At 31.9% G+C, this 22,357-nt stretch overlaps 1 protein-coding gene across 1 annotated transcript in view; it reads left to right on the top strand.

Annotated features, from left to right (window-relative positions):
- Positions 1-444: 444 nt before the first annotated feature.
- sbno2b (strawberry notch homolog 2b) overlaps positions 445-22,357 on the top strand; it is a 51,303-nt gene continuing 29,390 nt past the window's right edge. Inside the window, exons 1-2 of the mRNA XM_073843643.1 lie at positions 445-566; positions 21,517-21,665. Of these exons, the coding sequence (XP_073699744.1) occupies positions 21,570-21,665 (96 nt within the window). The 5' untranslated portion in view covers positions 445-566; positions 21,517-21,569. The remainder of the gene's footprint in view (positions 567-21,516; positions 21,666-22,357) is intronic.

The following is a 22,357-nucleotide window of genomic DNA, read 5'->3' as shown; positions in this document are numbered from 1 at the left end:
CTAAATAAAAATAACACGCATTTGGTATGATAGAAGAGAATAGAATAGAATCCTGACCCTATTAAACAAACGGCTATTTAGCTCTGTATCCACCAGGGCGCGCAACAGACGAACAAATGATTAATACCTAAAACAGTCTAAAACACTCTCAAACATATTTTAAACATCATAAAATTATATATAATATTTCTTTAAGACTAAAAAATACCACTATTTCGTAATTTTATTCGTAACATCTGCGAGCGAGAGACGCGACGCAAACGCGATACTAGAAAGTTCCCTTCAGAATCCGCCAATCACCTCACGCGGCAAAGCGCACGCCGTCGCTGATTGGCCACTGGGTGTGTCCTGACAGACGCGTCGCGTCCCATACACTAGTCGGGTTGCTTCGCGTCCAGTCAGACGTGTCAGTAAAGTCAGCCGCGGAAGTATCGGCTTTCACTTCAACATGGCTTCAAGTGCGACGAGCTGAGGAAAAACCAGGGCTATTTGCTATTTCACCACTCTCAAGGCGTCAAACGAAGAAAAATACTTGGGAAATATCTTCAAGAGCCGCTTTTATTCAAGTAAGCAAGTCTTAAGTCCTATTCCTGTCAAAGAGTTTTGAAAGTTGTTTGTGTACCGGTTTCTAAATCGTCCGGCACATGCGCAGTTGGGAAGCGTATTTGAGAGTTACGTTAGATTGTCAGTTAAGTTAGTAAAACTTAAAATTGTTGAACATTTAACGTCTTTTCTTCTACTGTTTTGTGTTTTAGTGAACATATAAAGATGTTACCTCGAATAGTTAGCTAGTTTTGATATCAGTGCGGTTAGAAAAAGTCACTAGGGTCGAAATAAGTTTTGTGAGGTAACCTTAACGTTAAACGTTTACCTAGTAGCTAATAAACAGGTTTAAAAAGAGTAACATACTCAAATAACTAATTGTTTATAACGTTGACTGCTTAGAAAGATTCGAAGCGACTTGTAAGATAAGTTTCTATTAGCGAAGTTGAACTTTCTGTTTTCATTTCTAAGGTTGACATTTATTGCCAGTGTGTTGAAGCTTCTCTAGCTCTTCATAAACATAGTAAATGTAACGTTAACGTTTGTAATTTATGGTTTATTAATAAGGGATGAGTGATATTGAAACCAAGACTGTAACCCTTCAGGCTAGAGTTGGTCTTGTCTGAACTCATATTGTAGGCTACTGTAAAATACATCAACCTGTTGTTGTTTAGTTTGGTTTCCAAGTGATTTTTTCCCCCCAGACCCCTAATAAATCCATGGCAGATTGTTTCTCATAATTATGCTATGGATTTAACTGTAACTCTTTCACTTCTCTGAATGGACGTTTCTGGGAATTGTGATTCCACAGAATTGCTCTGATGCAAACTAACACTTCCATGGAAAGCGATTAAGGGAGGATCACGCTCCACACCGCAGTCCCTGTCAAAGCCCTTTTGGAGAAGTGAATATAATGCTGTTTATGTCTTTATTTGTTCTGGTGATGTCGGCCTTGTTGGTTAGGTCAGATGTGGTGGTGGTGGACCCGGCGGATTGTGTAACTGCAGAAGTCACGCAAACTTCTCTCTTCTTTGGTTGCCAGCAGAGTGTAGAGGAGCTCAATTAGAAGTGTCTTGTTCTCCAACGGATGACGCAAGCTGACATCACTGGTCTAGACGGTTTCATGGGGAGGGAAACAAAAGCAATTATGGCCGTGTTTTGTTTTGGAAAGACAGAATGCCATATTTAAAAGACAAAAAGTTTCTTGAAACATGTCCGGTTGGTACATACTGCACCCATAGTGCACCAGTAGCGTATAGAAACTGAAGGCCTTTTAGGATTACTCAGATTTTTTTTTTTTAATATTATTATTCCTATTATTTGGTTGTCAAATATCAATTTTACACATGGGTCAGTGACAGAGTTTAAGTATGCAATAACAAAGCATGGTTTAACTAATTTTATTTTCACAAATGTTTTTGTAGTTTTTATGCATTGTGAAAGTCTAAACTCTGTAATGTAAATTAACAATGTAAATGCTTTTCTATATAAAATATATTAGATTAAATATAATATATTTATAATAATAATGCAATATATTTAGATTTAGAATATATGAAATTATTCCCTTAGAATCCTATATACACTACCGTTCAAAAGTTTGGGGTCAGTACATTTTTTTTTTTTTTTTTTAGAAATTAATACTTTTATTCACCAAGGATGTATTAAGTTAATAATTAAAAGTTTATTAAAAGTTAATAATAAATCATTTACATTGTTATAAAAAATATATTTTAAATAAACACTGTACTTTTTAAACTTGTTATTCATGAAAGAATCCTGAAAAAAAATCACAGGTTCCAAAAAAATATTTGGCAGCACAACTGTTGATATTATCCAACATTGATCATTCTAATAATAAATCAGCATATTAGAATGATTTCTGAAGGATCATGTGACACTTAAGACTGGAGTAACAGCTGATAAAAATTCAGCTTTTCATCACAGGAATAAATTCTATTTTAAAGTATGTTAAAATAAAAAAACATTATTTTATATTGTAAAAACATTTTGCAATATTACTGTTTTTTTCTGTATTTTTAATCAAATAAATGCAGCCTTGATGAGCACAAGAGACTTCTTTAAAGACTATTACAAGTCTTACTGACCCCAAACTTTGAACGGTAGTGTGTGTGTGTGTGTGTGTGTGTGTGTGTGTGTGTGTGTGTGTGTATATATATATATATATATATATATATATATGTGTGTGTGTGTGTGTGTGTGTGTGTATTTTGTTTAATATAAATACATTGAACAAAATATAATAAAATAGATTAAATAGAATTTATTTATTATTAATATTTATTTTATATATATTTATATTTAAAGTATATTGAATTAAATATATGTAATAAAATCTACAACAACTGTGATTAAATTATTTATTTATTCAATAAATTTATACTGTAAATTCTGTAATGTAAATTAACACTGTAAATTCTTTTCCGATTAAAACATATTAGAAAAATAATTGTTCTATTTTTAAATATATTTTAAAAAATAAATTAAAATATAATTAATTTATATTTAAATTTAATACATTAAAATTATTTTATTTAAATGATATTAAAATATATTAGATTCAATTTAGTTAATTTATATTTAAAATATTTAAATCAATATATTTCTAATTAAAATATATATTTCATTAAAATATTGAATATTATTTAAAATATATTAGAAAAATAATTGTTCTGTTTTTAAATATATAAAAAATTAAAAATATAATTAAATTTATTACATTAAAATTATTTTCATTTAATTTATATTAAAATATTTTTAATTTAATTCATTTATATTTAACATATTTAATTCAATATATTTCTAATTAAAATATATTACATTCAAATATTTAATTTTATTTCTATTTAAAATATGTTAATTAAATATAATTAATTTATTAATATATTTAATTCAATATGGATATATAAATATATTATATTAAATATGTTTAATAAAATATGTGAAAATTGATTGAATCTAGTTAATTAATTTATATTTGAATTTGAATTACATTAAAATGGTTTAATTTAATTTATTTTGTAAATATATATTATATTAAATATAATTCATATTTGACATATTACAAATTATATTTCATAATATAAATATATTTAATATATTTAATTAAATATATTATAAATTATACTGTTAATTATGTGATTTAAATTAACATTGCAAATTAACTTCTATTTAAAATATAAAATATGTATTGCATTAAAATACATATATTTAATTAAAATCCTGTGATTTTTTTTTATTGTTTTTTCCCCCACAAAGTACAATAAAAAAAAAAAAAAAAAAAAACTTTTTACTTTTGTTTTTATTGCTTGGTTGTTTTTCACCTAAATTATTGCTGCAAGATTAGATGATTATCACATGAAACAGATTTTTTTTTAAGGAAGCCAGCATGACTGATTAATTATTACCCAATAAATCACATTTTTAATTTTTGTATAACCTTATTGCTTTCTTAAGCAGTAATTTTGTAAAAAATAAAGATTTTTTAAAATGAAAGTTTAGCAATCAAAAATAATTAGATATATAGATATAAAAATTACATTTAATTGATATAAGGAATTTTATATAGCCTAGTTGTCATTCACCCAGAAACAGTACAAACAATCAAATAATGTCCAAATTGACAGTTTAATGCACTTTAGTTCATGATCCTGGTTATTTATTAGCTGTTTCTTTGTTAGTTTTGGCTCCAAGCTGTCCATAGTATGTAGTTTGGTGCACAAAAGCTCTGTTGTTTAGTACAGGGAGGGTACAAAGCTCTCTAGCGCTGATTTAACTGTGGATAGCGGTCTGGGACGCGGCCTCGGACCCTTCCTGCTTCCGTTTGGCTATCTTGGACGAGTGTTTTCTTATGTTCTTATTTGAATGTCATTCATGCGTTTCAGTGAGAAATAATACTGCTGCTGTAGCAATGGCATCATGACCGTTCTTGGTATATAAAGCTTACCAATGCAAGTTTTGAGTTTCTGGAATTTAGGTAATGGTTCATGTATTAAGGGGGGGTGAAGTGAGGCCAAGTATGGTGACCCATACAAGGAATTTGTGCTCTGCATTTAACCCATCCAAGTGCACACACACAGTAGTGAACACACACACACCGTGAACACACACCCGGAGCAGTGGGCAGCCATTGCTGCGGCGCCCGGGGAACAGTTGGGGGATCGGTGCCTTGCTCAAGGGACTCACTTCAGCCGTGGTATTGAGGGTGGAGAGAGTGCTGTACATTCACTCCCCCCACCTACAATCCCTGCCGGACCTGAGACTCGGACCTGCAACCTTTGGGTTACAAGTCCGACTCTCTAACCATTAGGCCACGGCTGTGTGTGAATTAGTGTGAATTAGTGTGAATTAGTGTGAATTAGTGTGAATTAGTGTGAATTAGTGTGAATTAGTGCCGGGAAGAAGTGCCATGGGTGGCCAATTTGATTGGTGCTGGTTCAAGTCCAATGAGTTACACAAACAACGAGTTTTGTTTATTTCTCAAGCCTTTATTTGAGTGTAATATTGGTGGCAGTAGCTTAGGCTGACAGAATGTGTCTTAAGCTTGCCATAAAGAAATTTTAGTGTTAGTGTTTTAGTGTTAAGCTAGTGCACATTTAAAAGTATATTGTATTTTTTGTGTGTATGTGTGTGTTATATTTTATATATTGATTTGTTTTTAATTTAATTTTATTCTTGTTTTTATTATTTTGCTTTATATTTATATATTATATTTTATTTTATTGTTTATTTTATTTTATTAAATTTTTTAAGATCACATCTAAATGTGTATTTTGTTTATTTTGTTGTATTATATTTTATATTATTATTTTTTTATATATATTATTTTATTTTTCTATTTTATTATTTTGTTATTAGATTTTTGTGAAATATATAAATATATATATATATATATATATATATATATATATATATATATATATATATATATAAAATTATAATAGTTTAATATAATTTTTCATTTGGTCTCCTATTTGATTGTATTATTTTTTATTTTGTTTTATCTTTATGTTTTGTTTTATAATGTTTTTTAAATGATTTAATATTGTTTTTCATTTGATTTCCTGTTTGATTGAAGTGTATTGTATTTATTTATTTATGTTTTTATTTTGTCATTTATTTCATTTTATTCTTAATTTTGTATTATATTTATATTTATTATATTTATATTTGTTATTATTGTATTAAGTTTTTAATATTTAATGTTTATTTTGTTTATTTTTTGTATTCTATTTTATATAATTTTGTTTTTTTATTTTATTTTGTTTATTTGATTTTAAATTTTTTATATTTTATTTTTTGTTTATAATGTTTTTTATGTAATAGTTCAATATAATTTTTCATTTGGTCTCCTATTTGATTGTATTATTTTAAATTTTATTATTTTGTTTTATAATTTATGTCATTTTGTTATTTTTTTATTTTATTCTTAATTTTATTCTTTTGTTTTATCTTTATTTTTTGTTTTATAATGTTTTTTAATATAATTATTTAATATTTTTTCATCTGATTTCCTGTTTGATTGTATTGTATTGTATTTATTTATTTATTTATTTATTTATTTTTGTCATTTTATTCTTAATTTTGTATTATATTTAAGTTTTGTTTTACAATTTATTTTAACCCTTATGCGGTCTTTTGGGGGATTTCTGGACCCCGAATGGCGTTCGCTAAAATTTTAAAAAATGTTCCCTTTGTCCAAATGGTATGAGACTTTGTAAATCAGTCAACACTATCTTGATCTACAAATAAAAAATTAAATTGGAATGATAGCTTGATTTTATGTTCGTGTGGAAAAAATACTCAGGTTCGTGGTCTTTGGGCAATTTTTGTTATAAAATAATAGTTAAAAAAACAAAACAAATGTTATTTTCCTGTTTATTAATGTTTTTGCTCCTCAAGTGTGCAGTTTTTGGAGGATTAAGGATATTTTTTAAATATATATAAATTAATAAATTAATATTTTTTATAGGTTTTTATACAAAAACAGCTTTTTTTGTAAAATTCCCTTTCATAAAAAACCCACATGTCTAAATTTCATTCATGGGGATAAAATGGATAATTTCACATGGTTTAGTGTAAGATTTTTGCCCAGCTTTTGGAAAATCCAGTTTTAAACGTAAAAAAAATACTTTTACCAGTAGGTGGCTGCAGAGCTCCACTATATGCTTTTTGCTATTTGACCACCTGAAAGATATCTTTTCACAAGTTTTTTTTCAGTTGAGTTCATATCTACATATCATGAAACACACAGGACTACATTTGGAGACCATAAAAACTGCTCTCTTATAATTTGTCAAAAAAAAAAGAAAAAAAGATGTTGTTGTTGCATTCTTATGTTCATGTTGTGTACTGCTACTCAATATGTAATAGAATTGGTATGTTTCAGTACAAAAAATGCTTAACTTTGACAAAAAGCATTTTTTATTGTTATAATTGTGATTTCATAATATGTAGATATGTACTCAACTGAAAACAACTTGTGAAAAAATATCTTATTGTTGGTCAAATAGCAATTAGTTAATAGTAGTGCTCTGCAGCCATCTAGTGGTAAAAGTTATATTTTTTTACTTTTAAAACTGAATTTTCCAAAAAAATGGGCAAAAATCTTACACTAAACCATATCAAATTATCCATGTTATCCCCATGAATGAAAGTTTAAAATGTGGGTATTTTGTAAGGTGAATTTTACATAAAAAGCTGTTTTTGCATATAAAACTATTAAAAATAAATATTTATTTAATAATTTATATTTATTTAAAAAATAGCATAAATCCTACGAAAACTGCACAAATGTGGAGCAAAAACATTAATAAACAGGAAAAAAATGATTATATATTTTTTTTAAATATTATTTTGTTACAAAAATGTGATGAGTGTGATTCCAAAACGAAGACCGCATAAGGGTTAATTTATTTTGTATTATTTTGATTTTGATTTTCTGTTGTATTATTTTGTTATATTTTTTATATTTTGTTTTATATTTTATATTTTGTGTTATAATTTATTTTATTCTTATTTGATTTTATATATTTTATTTTGTTTTATATATTTTTTTATAATTTTTTTTATTTTATATTTTTTATTAGATTTTATATATTCTTTATATGTATTTAATTTTATATATTAGAATTTCTTTATTTTTTTATTTCATTTTATATTTTATCTCAATCTATTTCATTATTTTGTTTTAAAAATATATTTATAATTTATTTAGTTTTCCATATTCCACAGTTTTATTTACTAATTATTACATTATTTTTATTAATTTGTTTTACACAATTTTTCTGTACACTTTTCTCTGTCCTCCTTTGAAAACTCCCTACTGTAGCACCGATGACTGTTCCTCTGCTGAGCGCTGATTGTGCACAAGGAATGTGCATTCAAGGAATGTTTAACTCTTGATAGTGAAATTCAGAGCACATACACCACAGCTGTGACGTCTCTCCTCAGTCCTCAGTCGTAACATCTGCTGATTAGCAATCCGTATAGCTCCTGCGACATCTCGTTGTTTGTAAATGGAAATTTTGGCATTTTTATTGAGAGACACCGAGTTGTTTTGAGGACAGGAAGACTAAAATCTCACGGTGGTTTGTCCACCCCCTGCTTTCACATAACTGGCCGCTCGATCAGTTTCTCTATGAAAAAGCCTTTGTTTTCCTGTATCAAATCGCTTCACCGATGCAATTACGTTGTTCTTGAACAAATACCTACGGCATGAATCAGTGGTATTTTTAGGTACACGTCCCTGACTTTCTGCCCTTTATTACATCTCCCTTGGACTCTTTTTTTACAGTCTGTGTAATATTATGTAATGCTTTTTCCTTTGGATGCAAATTACGGCCGTTCTCGGTTTTGACGGCACCCCAGGAACGTGCGTGTGGCTTGTTTTGCTGGATGCGGCCTTCGCTCTGTCATTTAGTCGAATCAGCAGCAGTGCGGTTCAGCGTTGGCTTCGTGACCCCAGGCAGACATAAAGGCCAGGCCTGACCGGAGTTGCTCGGGTTTGGAGGGAATCGTGAAGACGTCACGCTGCATCTGGGTCAGACTTGTGCTGGAAGAGGGCGGCAACTGACAGTAAAACAGCGGAGGTCCAGTAAGAGAAACAAAAAGCAGCATGCGCTTGTGTCCCCATCGGTTTATTTTAGCTGAATGTTTTGCACCTTGTTTTGGTTTTCCTGCACGCTTATTATAACTATGTAACTATACGTGGCCCATATAACTAATGTGTAATTTTGCGAACCACAACTTGACTACCAAACGTTCCCCAGTTGTTGTAAGAGCGTTTTTTCTTAGCTATCCAATTGTCCTCCAAACGTTACAAAAGAAATGGCCTTTTTTATTTACATTTTAAAGGATAGTTTACTCAGAAATGAAAATTCTGTCATTAATTACTCAACCTCATGTTGTTCCAAACCTGTAAGACCTTCGTTTATCTTCAAAACACAAATTAAGACATTTTTTATTAAATCTAAGAGTTTTCTGACCCTGCATAGACAGCAACTGAAACGTTTTATGGTCCAGAAAGGTAGTAAGGATATTGTTAAAAGGTGTAGTTCACTTTCAGAACAAAAATGTACAGATAATCCAAAATGCAGCTTCAAATGGCTCCAAACGATCACAGCCGAGGAAAGAAGGGTCTTATAAGAAGTTCAAACTCGGGGGCACCATAGAAGTCCATTATATGGAGAGAAATCCTGAAATGTTTTCCTCAAAAAACATCATTTCCTTACGACTGAAAAAAGAAAGACATGAACATCTTGGATGACAAGGGGGTGAGTACATTATCTCCTTTAATCGTAATGTTATGAAGCTACGAGAATACTTTTTATGATGTGAAGTCCACAATACAATAGTTATTGTGATATTTAAACAGATACTGTGCCAAAGCATAATGGCCCAAAACATAACTTTAATGTTAGAATATTATAGAAATCTACACTTTTTGCTTGAAAGCCTATCATTTAATATCATCATGTGACCACGATAATATCGAGACAGTTATGCTATCACGATACCATGATAATATTGTTACATCCCTACTTTATTCGACAATTTCTTCTCTTCTGTGTCAGCCTTTTGATATCAGTATTTTCCCAAAAGTACCTTGTAAAGTGAATGAATGAATGATGCATTTGTATAGCGCTTTCATTGTGTATTTCCGTACACCCAAAGCGCTTTACAATCATATGGGGGATCTCTCCTCAACCACCACCAGTGTGCAGCACCCACTTGGATGATGCGTCGGCAGCCACAGTACAACGGCGCCGGTGCGCTCACCACACACCAGCTACAGGTGGAGAGGAGAGAGTGATATAGCCAATTGAATGGAAGGGGAATATTAGGAGGCCATGATTGACTAGGGCCAGTGGAGGGAATTTGGCCAGGACACCGGGGTTACACCCCTACTCTTTTACGAGAAGTGCCATGGGATTTTTTGTGACCACGGAGAGTCAGGACCTCGGTTTAACGTCTCATCCGAAGGACGGATTGTGACGTAAAGTGATTTATTTTCCTTTTACATTTTTATGAATTCATTAGTTATTAGCTCTTTATTAAACTCACGTTGTTTATAACAGTGATTAGAACACATTTTCTTTCTCTTCGTATTTTTATGTTAATATGCTACAAGATTATCCTATTTAAATCAATGTGAAGTCAAAAGTAATCAAAAAGTAGTCTGATTAAATTGTAATGTAATGGATTGCATTACTAATTACAATTTTTTTCACAGAATCTGGAATCATTACATTTTGTAAGTGATCAACCCAACTCTGAGCATGTTTACGTGTGGGTTTATAACATTGTGGTTGAACCACTGATTTCACATGAAATATTTTACCGATGTCCTTACTACCTTTCTGGCCTTGAACGTGTCAGTTGCATTGCTGTCTATGCAGGGTCAGAAAGCTCTCGGATTTCATCAAAAATTTCTTAATGTTCTTACGGGTTTGGAATGACATGAGGGTGATTAATTAATTACAAAAGTTTCATTTTTTGGTGAACTATGCCTTTAAGAACCTTTTTCGGGTATGCAAAGAACCTCCAAATGTTCTTTTGGTAATGTGTCAATTTTTTAAGCTTTATATCCTTCAAACATTCCTTGGAGAATGTTAAGCATGTATTTCTTAGTTATGAAAATGTCCTCCAAACATTCTCTAGAGAATGTGTCCAGTTTTTTTTTATGTTTTTAAGGAACATTTTTTCTTGGTAATGCAAATGTCCTCCAAATGAAAATGTTCTCTTGGTACACATCCAGCTGTCAATATTGTAAGATTTTTTTTTTTCTTAAATATGCAGACATCCTCTAAAAGTTCCCAACAGGAATGTTGATTACATTCACGTTCATTAATTCTAATGATAAAACAGGTCAGTCATAAATGAACATAAGTTTGTGATCTGAATTTTTGCATGACCAAAACATAACAATTTGACAAACCCAGTAATTATTTGTTAAAAGCATTAATTTTAACATCCAAAAACATTATTAGTTCACTTCCAGAATAAAATTGTCCTGATAATTTACTCACCGCCATGCCATCCAAGATGTTAATGTCTTTCTTTCTTTAGTTCAAAAAGAAATTAAGGTTAAGGATTAAGGAAAACATTCTAGGATTTTTCTCCACATAGTGGACTTTAATGGGGTTCAACAGGTTGAAGGTCCAAACTGCAGTCTCAATGCAGCTTCAAAGGGCTCTACACGGTCCCAGCTGAGAAATAAAGGTCTTATTTAGCTAAACGATTGGACATTTTCTTTAAAAAATTTTTTTTTTAATTGTTTACTTTTTAACCACAGATGCTCGTCTTGCACTAGCTGGACTTCACGCATTGCGTAATCACGTTGGTAAGATCACGCACGATGTAGACGGAAGTACTGACCCAGTGTTTACAAAGTGAGCGCGCAAAGAAAGTCAAACACCCTTTAAAAAAAAAAAAGGGGTAAAACAACGATTTTGAATAGTTTTTTGCCCTACCCTACCTTTTTAAACCAAAATACACAGACAAAGTCCACTGTATGGAGAAAAATCCTGGATTGTTTTCCTCAAAAATCTTCATTTCTGTTCAACTGAGGAAAGAAAGACTTCTTGGCTGACATGGGAATGAGTAAATTATCAGGAATTTTTTATTCTAGAAAGTGAACTAATCCTTTAATGGGACGTTTTTAGTGTAAGATTTACTACTAGACTGTTCCTCCTATTTGCTCTCATTTTCAACACCACTTTTTTATTATGTTGGATCTGTATTATTTGATGTTGCTGACAAGCTGAACAAAAAAAATGAATCACTGGAAAAAGACTTCATATAAGCCACCAGCTACGCAGATCCCACTTAACGTGGTCTAGTTTTGAATAGCCTCCATTGATCGTGGTTCTGAATGACATCGGTAAACCTCTAAGATGGCTCTCTCCTTCAATGAAATGAAAGCCCGGTATGACTCACAATGCCTTCGTAACATTCATTCTGCTGATGCTTTTTAATAGTAAATGTCCCACCCAGATAGACAATATTGCCTGTAAATTGTGATCACACAAAGAGATTTCTACCATTCAACCCAGCCTAAGTAGTGTATCTTTCAATCGAGTTAGTCATTTCGACTATTACTTCTGCCATGGTTACCATTTGCCTCCAGCTGTTTAGATGAGTCACAGAAATCCGGAACAATCTTTAATGTACTAGCCGTTCCGTTCGGTGGTTTGCTCAGTTTTATATTCTACTTCTGACTGCTTTACCAGAATGAAATGTGATCAAATGCTTTCTCCTATTCTGGCTTATTGTAACAAAGCCATTTCTTTGTTTTTCCCCTGAACATTTCTTTCAAATAAATGGGCAAAACACTGTTCAAAAGATTGGATTGTAGTTTTAATGTTACTGAAAGGAGTCTCTTATGCGTACCAAGGCTACGTTTATTTGATTAAACATACAGTAAAAACAATAATATTGTGAAATATTATTGTGATTTAAAATAATTGGTTTCTATTTTATTATAATTTAAAATGTAATTTATTCTTGTGATGCAAAGCTGAATTTTCAACATCATTACTCCAGTCTTCAGTGTCACATGATCCTTCAGAAATCATTTTAGTATGGTGATAGGCTGTTATTATATTATAAACATTATTATATTCAGTGTTGAAACCAGTTGCTGATACATTTTTTTCAGGATAATTTGATGAATAAAAAATTGAGTATTTATTTTGAAATAGAAAAATGTTTTGTTACAGTGTAAATGTTTTTGCTGTGTCTTTTGGACAATTTAATGTGTCCTTTCTGAATAAAAGTATTCATTTCAGTCAATCAATCAATCAATTAATAAATAGATTAAGTTAAAATAAAAGAAATAAAAATCTTTAATGTCCCCGAACTTTTGAACGGTAGTATAAATCAGTGCAAACTTTAAAAATTCTTTATTTATTTTAATTAAAATTATTTAAATTATGTGTTTATAAATATATTGCTTATGCTTTGCATGTTCGATCAAGATTATTATAGTCAATGTTGAAAAAAAGTTCCTGATACATTTTTTCAGGATAATTGTATAAAAGTAAAAAAAAAAAAAAAAAGGGACAATTTTGGACAATTTAATATGTCCTTCCTGAATTAAAGAAAAAAATAAAATAAATAAAAATAATAATACATAAAATAAAAATACTTTAAAAAAAGTACTGTCCCCAAACTTTTAAACAGTAGTATATATCAGTTAAAATAAATTATTTATAAAAAGTATTTATTTATTTATTTATAAATTAGTTGCTTATGCTTTGCACTTTTTATCAAGAAACATTATTATATTCAATACAGAATATAATCAAAACAGTTGCTGATACTTTTTTTTGGAATATTTTGATAAATAATAAGAAAAAAAGAGCAATTATTAAAAAAGTACTGTCCCTAAATTTTTGAATGGTAGTATATATCAGTGCAAACTTAAAAAAAAAAAAAAAATTTTAATTATACATTTTATTAATTACATTTTATTTAATGTAATAGTCGTTTTTAATATTTTTTAAATAAATGTTTTATAATCACTGTTATTTTTAATGTTGATAAAGAAACATTATTATATTTAATGATGAAAACAGTTGCTGATGCTTTTCCCCCCCCCTCAGAATAATTTTATGAATAAAAATTAAAAATCAAAAAAATCTTTAAAATAAAAAAAATCTTTTGTAACAGTGTAAAGGTTTTTGCTGTGACTTTTGATTAAAAAGTTTAATAAGAAACTTCGGTTTAACAAGTCCTTCTTGAATAAAAGTATTCAATTCTTTAAAAAATAAAATAAAATAATAAAAACCTTACTGTCATATATCAGTGTGAACTTTATAAAATGATGTGTTTATTTTAATCATTTATTTATAAATGTATTGCTTATGCTTTGCACTTCTGCTCTAATAATTTAATACCACTGCAAAATGTAATCTTTTACAGTTTTTGTACATTCGTCCATTTATAAGGTTGTCTTAATTTATTATACTATTTAAAATGTACTCTTAATTTGTTATCGGCCATAACTGATAAATTACTATTGGCTTTTTAGTACTGGCCATAATTCTGAATATAGGAATACCGTAGACAAAAGGAGCTGAACTAAATAAAATAAAAAGATTAATGTTATTTATTGTAATCACCCTATTAATCTTGCGGTGTTGGAATGTGACAGCACCCGGAGTAACTTTTTCCTCTCTTGAATATTTAATCTCGTAATCAATGTGTCTGGCTTTGCCATTACAAACACGTTTGGCCGCACTTAGCATGCTTAGTTTGTTTCTCTAATTGCATTAGCTTCGACTGTTTCCAAACAAGTGTCAGCATGATTCTCCTCTATCTCCTGGGATCGTCTGGCTCGAGTTCGCAAGCTCGGCTTTCCCAGCTAGTCATGTGAAACCCGCTGAAGTCTGCCTCTGCGGCCAGATAACTCGCACTCGCTTGGCTCTTCCTAGCAGAGTCGCCCGACAAGACCTTTACCCAGAGATGAAGGCCTGAGATAGACAAAGAGCAACTAAGGACAAAACGATACAACTCAGGGTTGGCAAACAGAAGCTGTTGACGAAAACTGGCATGTTTGCTAACCTTCTCGAAATCAGGGTTAAATCACAATTCCTCCTTATTTGATTATACGTATGATCTCTTACAAAACGAGTTCCTTCCTTCCTTTCTGCCTTCCAAAGGACGTAAAAGGTGGAACCCTGAGGTGATGAAAACTGCCGCTTTTCTCTTATGAAATCTCACGAGGATGAGCGGATTATCAGCGCCACACGTTCCTGGATGACTTCCATGCGCTCTCCCGCTCTCCGTGACACATTTGTACGTGAGCTGTGTCCTTAACTAACTCTTCGAGGAGAACATGGGAAACCCCTGCTACTGATCCATACCACGTTTCCTTTTCTTTCAACTCCCATCGCCTCTAGCGGATGGCAGAAGTGGCGTGCAAAGATCAGAGGAGATTAGAGGAACAGTGTGAGGCATCCGTCAGGTCTCGCGCCGCAGGCAACCGTCTCATGGGCTGAGGTCATGGCATAATCTCCTTAGCTTTCGTAATTCACACCATCTGCAAGCCTCCGATGTGATTATCAAATGGGCACTCCTTGTCCTGACCTGAAAATTCAGTTCGTTGAGCTCGGTTTGGCTTGGTTTTGAAGGCCAAGCCAAAGGATTTTCTTCCTTCTTGAAGGAATTCCCCCTTCTCGTCTCCACCAATATCAACTTCTTTGTCCTATATTTAGTGTCTCCTCCTAAATAACAAATCAGTTTATTGAAATACAATGTGTTTGGATGGTTTTGGAGGCTAAATCCAAGAAATTCATCCTATTTGTAGTGTTTACACCTATTTACCCAATCTGTTTATTGAAATATAATGCGTTTAGATGGTTTTGAAGGCCAAAGCAAAGGATTTTCTTTCTTTCTTGAAGGAGTTCACCCTTCTCGTCTCCACCACAGATGACATTTTTGTCCTGTTTTTAGTGTTTCCTCCTGAATAACAAATCTATTTATTGAAATACGATGTGTTTAGATGGTTTTGGAAGACCAAACTGAAGGATTTTTTTTATTCTTGAAGGAATTCCCCCTTCTCAAGTCTACCAATGACTTTTCATCCTATTTTTGGTGTTTTCACCTAGTTAACAAACCGGTTTATTGAAATATTATGCGTTTAGATGGTTTTGAAGGCCAAACCAAAGGATTTTCTTTTTGTTTTTTTGAATCAATTCACCCTTCTCAAGTCCACCAATGACCAAACTGAAGGATTTTCTTCATTCTTGAAGGATTTCCTCCTACTCAAGTCCACCAATAAAGACTTTTTCATCTTATTTTTGGTGTTTACACCTATTTAAAAAAAAAAAAAACGGTTTATTGAAATATTATGCGTTTAGATAATTTTGAAGGCCAAACCTAAAGGATTTTCTTTCTTCCTTGAAGGAATTCACTCTTCTCGTCTCCACCAATCTTCACTTTTTCGTGCTCTTTTTAGTATTTTCTCCAAAATAACAAATCAGTTTATTGAAATGCAATGTGTTTAGGTGGTTTTGGAGGCCAAATCAAAAGAACTTTGTCCTATTCTTAGTATTTACACCTATTTAACAAATCTGTTTATTGAAATACAATGATCAAATGATTTTGAAGGCCAGGCCAAAGGATTTTAGTTTTTTCTTGAAGGAATTTACTCTTTTCGTCTCCACCAATATTCACTTTTTTCGTAATATTTTTATTATTTCCTCTTGATAATATCAATTAATTGAAATACAATGTGTTTGGATAGTTACGAAGGCAAAACCGAAGGATTTTCTTACTTTTGAATTCACCCTCATAAATAATAAATCAATTTATTGAAATATAATGCATTGGGTGGTTTTGGAGACCAAACCAAAAGATTTTCTTCTTTCTTGAAGAAATTCCCAGTTTCCGTCTCCACAAATATTAAATTTTTCATCCAATTTTTAGTGTTTCTTCCTAAATAACAATTCAGTTTATTGAAAGCAATGTTTTTAGATAGTTTTAAAGGCCAAATATAAGAAATTCATCCTATTTTTGTGTTTACACCTAATTAACAGATTTCTTTATTGAAATATAATGTGTTTAGATGGTTTTTAAGGCCAAACCAAAGGATTTTCTTCTAGTCTCCACCACAATGACATTTTTGTCCTATTTTTAGTGTTTCCTCATAAATAACGAATCCATTTATTCAAATATAATGGATTCGATGATTTTGGAGGCCAAACTGAAGGATTGTCTTCATTCTTGAAGAAATTCCCCCTTCTCGTCTCCACCAATATTGACTTTTTCGCCCTATTTTTATTGTTTCCTTTTAAATAACAAATCAGTTTATTGAAATACAATGTGATTAAATGGTTTTGGAGGCCAAATCGAAGAAATTCATCCTATATTTAGTGTTTACACCTATTTAACAAACCTGTTTATTGAATATAATGCGTTTAGATGGTCTAATCCAAACCAAAGGATTTTCTTCCCTTTCTTAAGGTAAGTACCCTTTTGGTCTCTGCCACCAATGACGTTTTTGTCTTGTTTTCAGTGTTTCCTCCGAAACAACTTATCCATTTGTTGAAATACGATGTGTTTAGATGGTTTTGGAGGCCAATTCATAGAACTTTCTTCCCTCTTGAAGGAGTTCACCCTTCTCGTCTCCACCACAGATGACCTTTTTGCCCTGTTTTTAGTGTTTCCGTCTAAATAACAAATCCATTTTTTGAAATACGATTTGTTTAAATGGTTTTGGAAGGCCAAACTGAAGGATTTTCTTCCTCCTTGAAGGAATTCCCCCTTTTCAAGTCCACCAATGACCTTTTCAACCTATTTTCTGTGTTTACACCTATTTAACAAACCTGTTTATTGAAATATAATGCGTTTAGATGGTTTTGAAGGCCAAAACGAAGGTTTTCCTACCTTCTTGTCTCTGCCACTGAAATATAGAAATAGAAATAAAGTTTTTAGTTGGTTTTGAAGGCCAAACTTCACCCTTTCACCCTTCTTGGCATTTTTGCTCTGTTTTTAGTGTTACCTACTAAATATATTGAAATATAATGCGTTTAGAAACAAGGAGGATAAACCCATTGATTTTCTTCATTCTTGAAGGAATTCACCCTTCTCGTCTCCACCACTTTTTCATCCTATTTTTATTGTTTACACCTTCCCCCATATTGTCTCCACCACTGATGACATTTTTGTAGGGGACGACCAATTATCGGCACCTACATTAAGCATTTTTGTATGGTTTATCGGTATCGGTCATTTTCAAAAGTGGTTTGCCAATAAAATAATTTAAAAGCATTTAAAGAAAGTTTTTGTTGGAGCCTTTGTTATTCTAAATTTAAATTTTTACATCAAACACATATATCGGTTCAAAATATCGGTCTATTTGATCTGTAATAATCTGTATCAGCACCGGCCCTGACACTTTTTTGTCCTGTTTTCAGTGTTTTCTCCTAAATAACAAATCCATTTTATTGAAAAACAATGTGTTTAGATGGTTTAAGAGGCCAAACTGAAGCTTTTTTTGCGTTCTTGAAGGAATTCCTCCCTCTTGTCTCCACCAATATTCACTTTTTCATCCTATTTTTAGTTTTAGTTAGTTTCCTCCTAAATAACATCCAATGCGTTTAGATGGTTTTAAAGGCCAAACTGAAGACCTTTCTACCTTCTTGAAGGAATTCATCCCTCTTGTCTTCCTCACTTTTGTCTTATTTTATGTTTAGTGCTAAATAACAAATGCATTTATTGAAATAAGACACAGTTAGATGGTTTTGTAGGACAAACTAAAGCTGTTTCCTTCTAAACAACAAATCCATTTATCGAAATACGATGCGTTAGATGGTTTTGGAGGCCAAACTGAAGGATTTACTTCATCATTCTTGAAGGAAATCCCCCTTCTCGTCTCCACCACTGATGACTTTTTCGCCCTATCGTTCGTGTTTAGTCCTAAATAACAAATCCATTTATTGAAATATGACACGTTTAGATGGTTTTGTAGGCCAAACTAAAGCTTTTTTTTTCATTCTTGATGGAATTCCCCCTTCTTGTCTCCACCAATATTTTTTCATCATAGTAACGAATCAGTTTATTGAAACACAATGCCTTTAGATGGTTTTGGAGGCCAAAATGAAGGATTTTTTAACTTCTTAAATGAATTCTCCCATCTTGTCTTCACCACTGATGACGTTTTTGTGTTTCCTCCTAAATAACAAATCCATTTTTTTTTTTAATATGACATGTTTAGATGGTTTTGCTGGCCAAACTAAAGTATTTTCTTCATTCTTGAAGGAATTCCCCCTCCTCATCTCTACCAATGATGACTTTTTCACCCTATTTTTAGTTTCCTCATAAATAACAAATCAATTTATTGAAACATGATGCGTTTAGATGCAAACAAGGCAGCAGTTCTTCTGCATTAATGTTGACTTTTTCTTCAAACCTACTTTTAGAAAGATTATCAGGTACCTTCTCGTTTCAATACAGATTACCTTCAGTAGTTCTTTTATTAGTTTTTTTTTTTGTTCTTATTGTCTGGATGTTATGTGGAATAAAACCAGTGTGCACTTCATTCCTGTGAAAATCTCTTATCCTGGGTGCTTTCTCATCTTTTTTTTCCCCCGTCTTCCAGTAAACATAATGGTGCTTTACAGGAAGAAGACATTTGGGAACTCAATAGTAATCAGTATTGATTGTCCTTTGTGGCAGGGGGTTAGAGAGATGGACACCTCCTCTTACTGGGATGCATTGACTGGCCAGGCATTCGATGGCGTAAGAAATATGGATGCAACCTCAAAGGGTGTTAAGTGTTTTAAGACAGCATGAAATTAAAATAATCTTGTTTACTTCCTTAAATCCCTGTTGGTTTTTTTTTTCAGTACATGTTTTTGTAGAGAAAAGCAAATTGCATTCATAATCCTAGACATTTTTGTTTGTTTGTTTTTTAACTTTTCTTTTAATAAAGAGCCAAAAATTACCCAAAAATCTAAATTACTTCAGCCTCAAGCCATCCTAGATGTATATGACTTTCTTCTTTCAGCAAATACTATCAGAGTCATATTAAAAAATGTCCTGGCTTTTCCAAGCTTTATAATAGCAGTGAATGGCTGTTGAGATGTTCAAGGCCAATAAAGTGCATCCATTCATCATAAAAAGTGCTCCACACATCTCCAGGCCTTCTGAAGTGTATATAAGCATTTGTGTAAGAAAAATATCCATATTTAAAACTTTATAAATTTTAAATAAATTTTAGCTTTCGCTAACTGTCGTACACACGTTCACAAAAGAGTGGCGTTCCAACGGATGGTGTATATATATATATTTTTTACTTACACAAATGCATCAGTTCACTTCAGAAGGCATTTTTTACTCCCTGGAGCCATGTGGAACACTTTTTATGATAGATGGATGCAGTTTTCTGGGCTTCAAAATGTCAACACCCATTCACTGCCATTATAAAGCTTGGAACACTGCAAAAAATGCTTTTCTTACTGAGATTTTTTGTCTTGTTTCCAGGCAAATATTCTTAAATCAAGAAGGATTTTCTAGATGAGTAAAAATATTTTCTTGTTTTCAGAAAAAACAAGTCAAAATTAAGTGAGTTTTTGCTTAAAACAAGAAAAAAAAATCTGCCAATGGGGTAAGATAAAAATCTTATTTCAAACAGAAAACACAAGTATTTTTCTTACCCCATTGGCAGATTATTTTGCTTGTTACAAGCAAAAACAAACTTCATTTTGACTTGTTTTTTCTCTGATTTTTACTCATCTAGAAAATCCTTCTTGATTTAAGAATTTTTAGATATTTTGGTTGGAAACAAGACAAAAAATCTAAGTAAGAAAAGCATTTTTCGCAGTGTAAAGCTTGGAATACTGCAAAAAAAAAAAAATGCTTTTCTTACTTAGACTTTTTGTCTTGTTTCCAGCCAAAGATTCTTAAATCAAGAAGGATTTTCTAGACGAGTAAAAAATATTTTCTTGTTTTCAGAAAAAGTCAAAATTAAGTGAGTTTTTGCTTAGAACAAGAAAAATAATCTGACAATGGGGTAAGAAAAAACTATTTCAAACAGAAAACACAATTATTTTTCTTACCCCATTGGCAGATTATTTTGCTTGTTTCAAGCAAAAGCAAATTTCATTTTGACTTGTTTTTTCTGAATCCTTCTTGATTTAAGAATTTTTAGATATTTTAGCTGGAAACAAGTCAAAAAATCTAAGTAACAAAACATTTTTAATATAACTTGGACTGTATTCGTCTGAAAGTAGAAAGTCATATACCTAGTATGGTTTGAATGGGGTAATTTACACTTTTTTTGGGTAAACTATTCCTTTTTCAGTCACTGCGTTCACATTTACCGTTACACAGCACTTTTTGTGGGTTAAATCCAGCCACTTCAATGAAGCGAAAGTATTTACCTGCTACGAACCGTTGTGAATGATGTTGCATGTCATCTTTAAGGTGTTTTTAACCATTCTCTGGCATACTATCAACTTCCTAACAAGAACCACAAGTTGTTTTGTGTTTCTGAGAATTTTCGTTGCGTAATAATCGCTGTCCCATCATGTGATACCAAGATGTTTGTTCTCCGCTCTGTGGCTCAAAATGTCTCAATTTTGTATCCTCACAAGAAACACTATTCTAATATTGTCTATACGAGCCGTCACACAAATCTCAGGTCGCACAGTCAGTGAAAGTCTTCGTACTGGAGGTTTTAGTGTGAAGCTTTACTTCACACTTCTCTAGAAGAACAGGAATTGATGCGTTTCATCTAAACATAACATGAGTGTGAATAAATGTGACCGAATAGTTATTTATTCCAAATGACTTTTGTGTCAGTTGACAATCTCCCTGTCCGAGGGTATTTCTCACAGATGAATCTGAGGTTTTAACACTGACAGCATAAGTGATTCTTCACGCTCACCCACTTGTTTTTCCACCGTAACGGACGTCCCATGTCTCTTGTGTTTGTGTACTTAGGTCATGGTGAGAAGACTCTGACCGGATCGCTCAGGTTTACACAGTTTGGTCTGATGCCATCGCTCTCTCTTCCGCCTGCCATGGACGGGCACAGCTTTTCACATTCGGACGGATCTAAGCTGGATGGGTTCATCCTGGCACCTCCTATGGTAAGACAATATTTGGCTGAAATACTATTATTTGAAAATCTGGAATCTGAAAGTGCAAAAAAAATCTACATTTTGAGAAAATCGCCATTGAGGTTGTTCGCAATGCATATTACTAATCAAAAATTAAGTTCTGATACAGGGTTCGTACGGTCATGAAAAACCTGGAAAAGTCATGGAATTTTGAAATGGCAATTTCCAGGCCTGGAAAAGTTTTGGAAAATTAAATTAACCCACAAAGTTTTGGAAAAGTCATGGAAATTTGTTTGACCATCTCTGTATATTAGAATATTGCTGATCATTTTGTTTAAATTCCAGTTAACGAGCGCACGATCGGTCACGTGATCGGTCGCGTGGGGTAACGGCGACTCGCAGTTTTGTATCAAATGTAAGGCCATAAAAAGTTATAAATATTTAAAATAGTAAAAGAAAAGTCTTGATTATAATTTTAAGAGGTCTTACAGTTGGGGATGGAAAGACGATCGCGATAGGGTTGGATAAATCTTCAAAAAGGCAATGATGTCATTGAAAAAATATGTGCACCGCATGTTTCAAACTCAAAACGCGGCACGGATGTCTATATATGAATGTATCTGAAGGGAACAGACTGTCCTCAGAAACGTGTTGCATGTTCATTTCTTGTCTGACAAAACAGCGTTAATGCTGATTTGTATACAGCCGTTACTAGGGAAACT

The sequence above is a fragment of the Garra rufa genome, chromosome 7 (assembly GCF_049309525.1).
Source record: "Garra rufa chromosome 7, GarRuf1.0, whole genome shotgun sequence".
Classification (NCBI taxonomy): domain Eukaryota; kingdom Metazoa; phylum Chordata; class Actinopteri; order Cypriniformes; family Cyprinidae; genus Garra; species Garra rufa.
The sequence above is the reverse complement of the archived record's forward strand: the minus strand, read 5'-3'. Positions and strand labels throughout refer to the sequence as shown.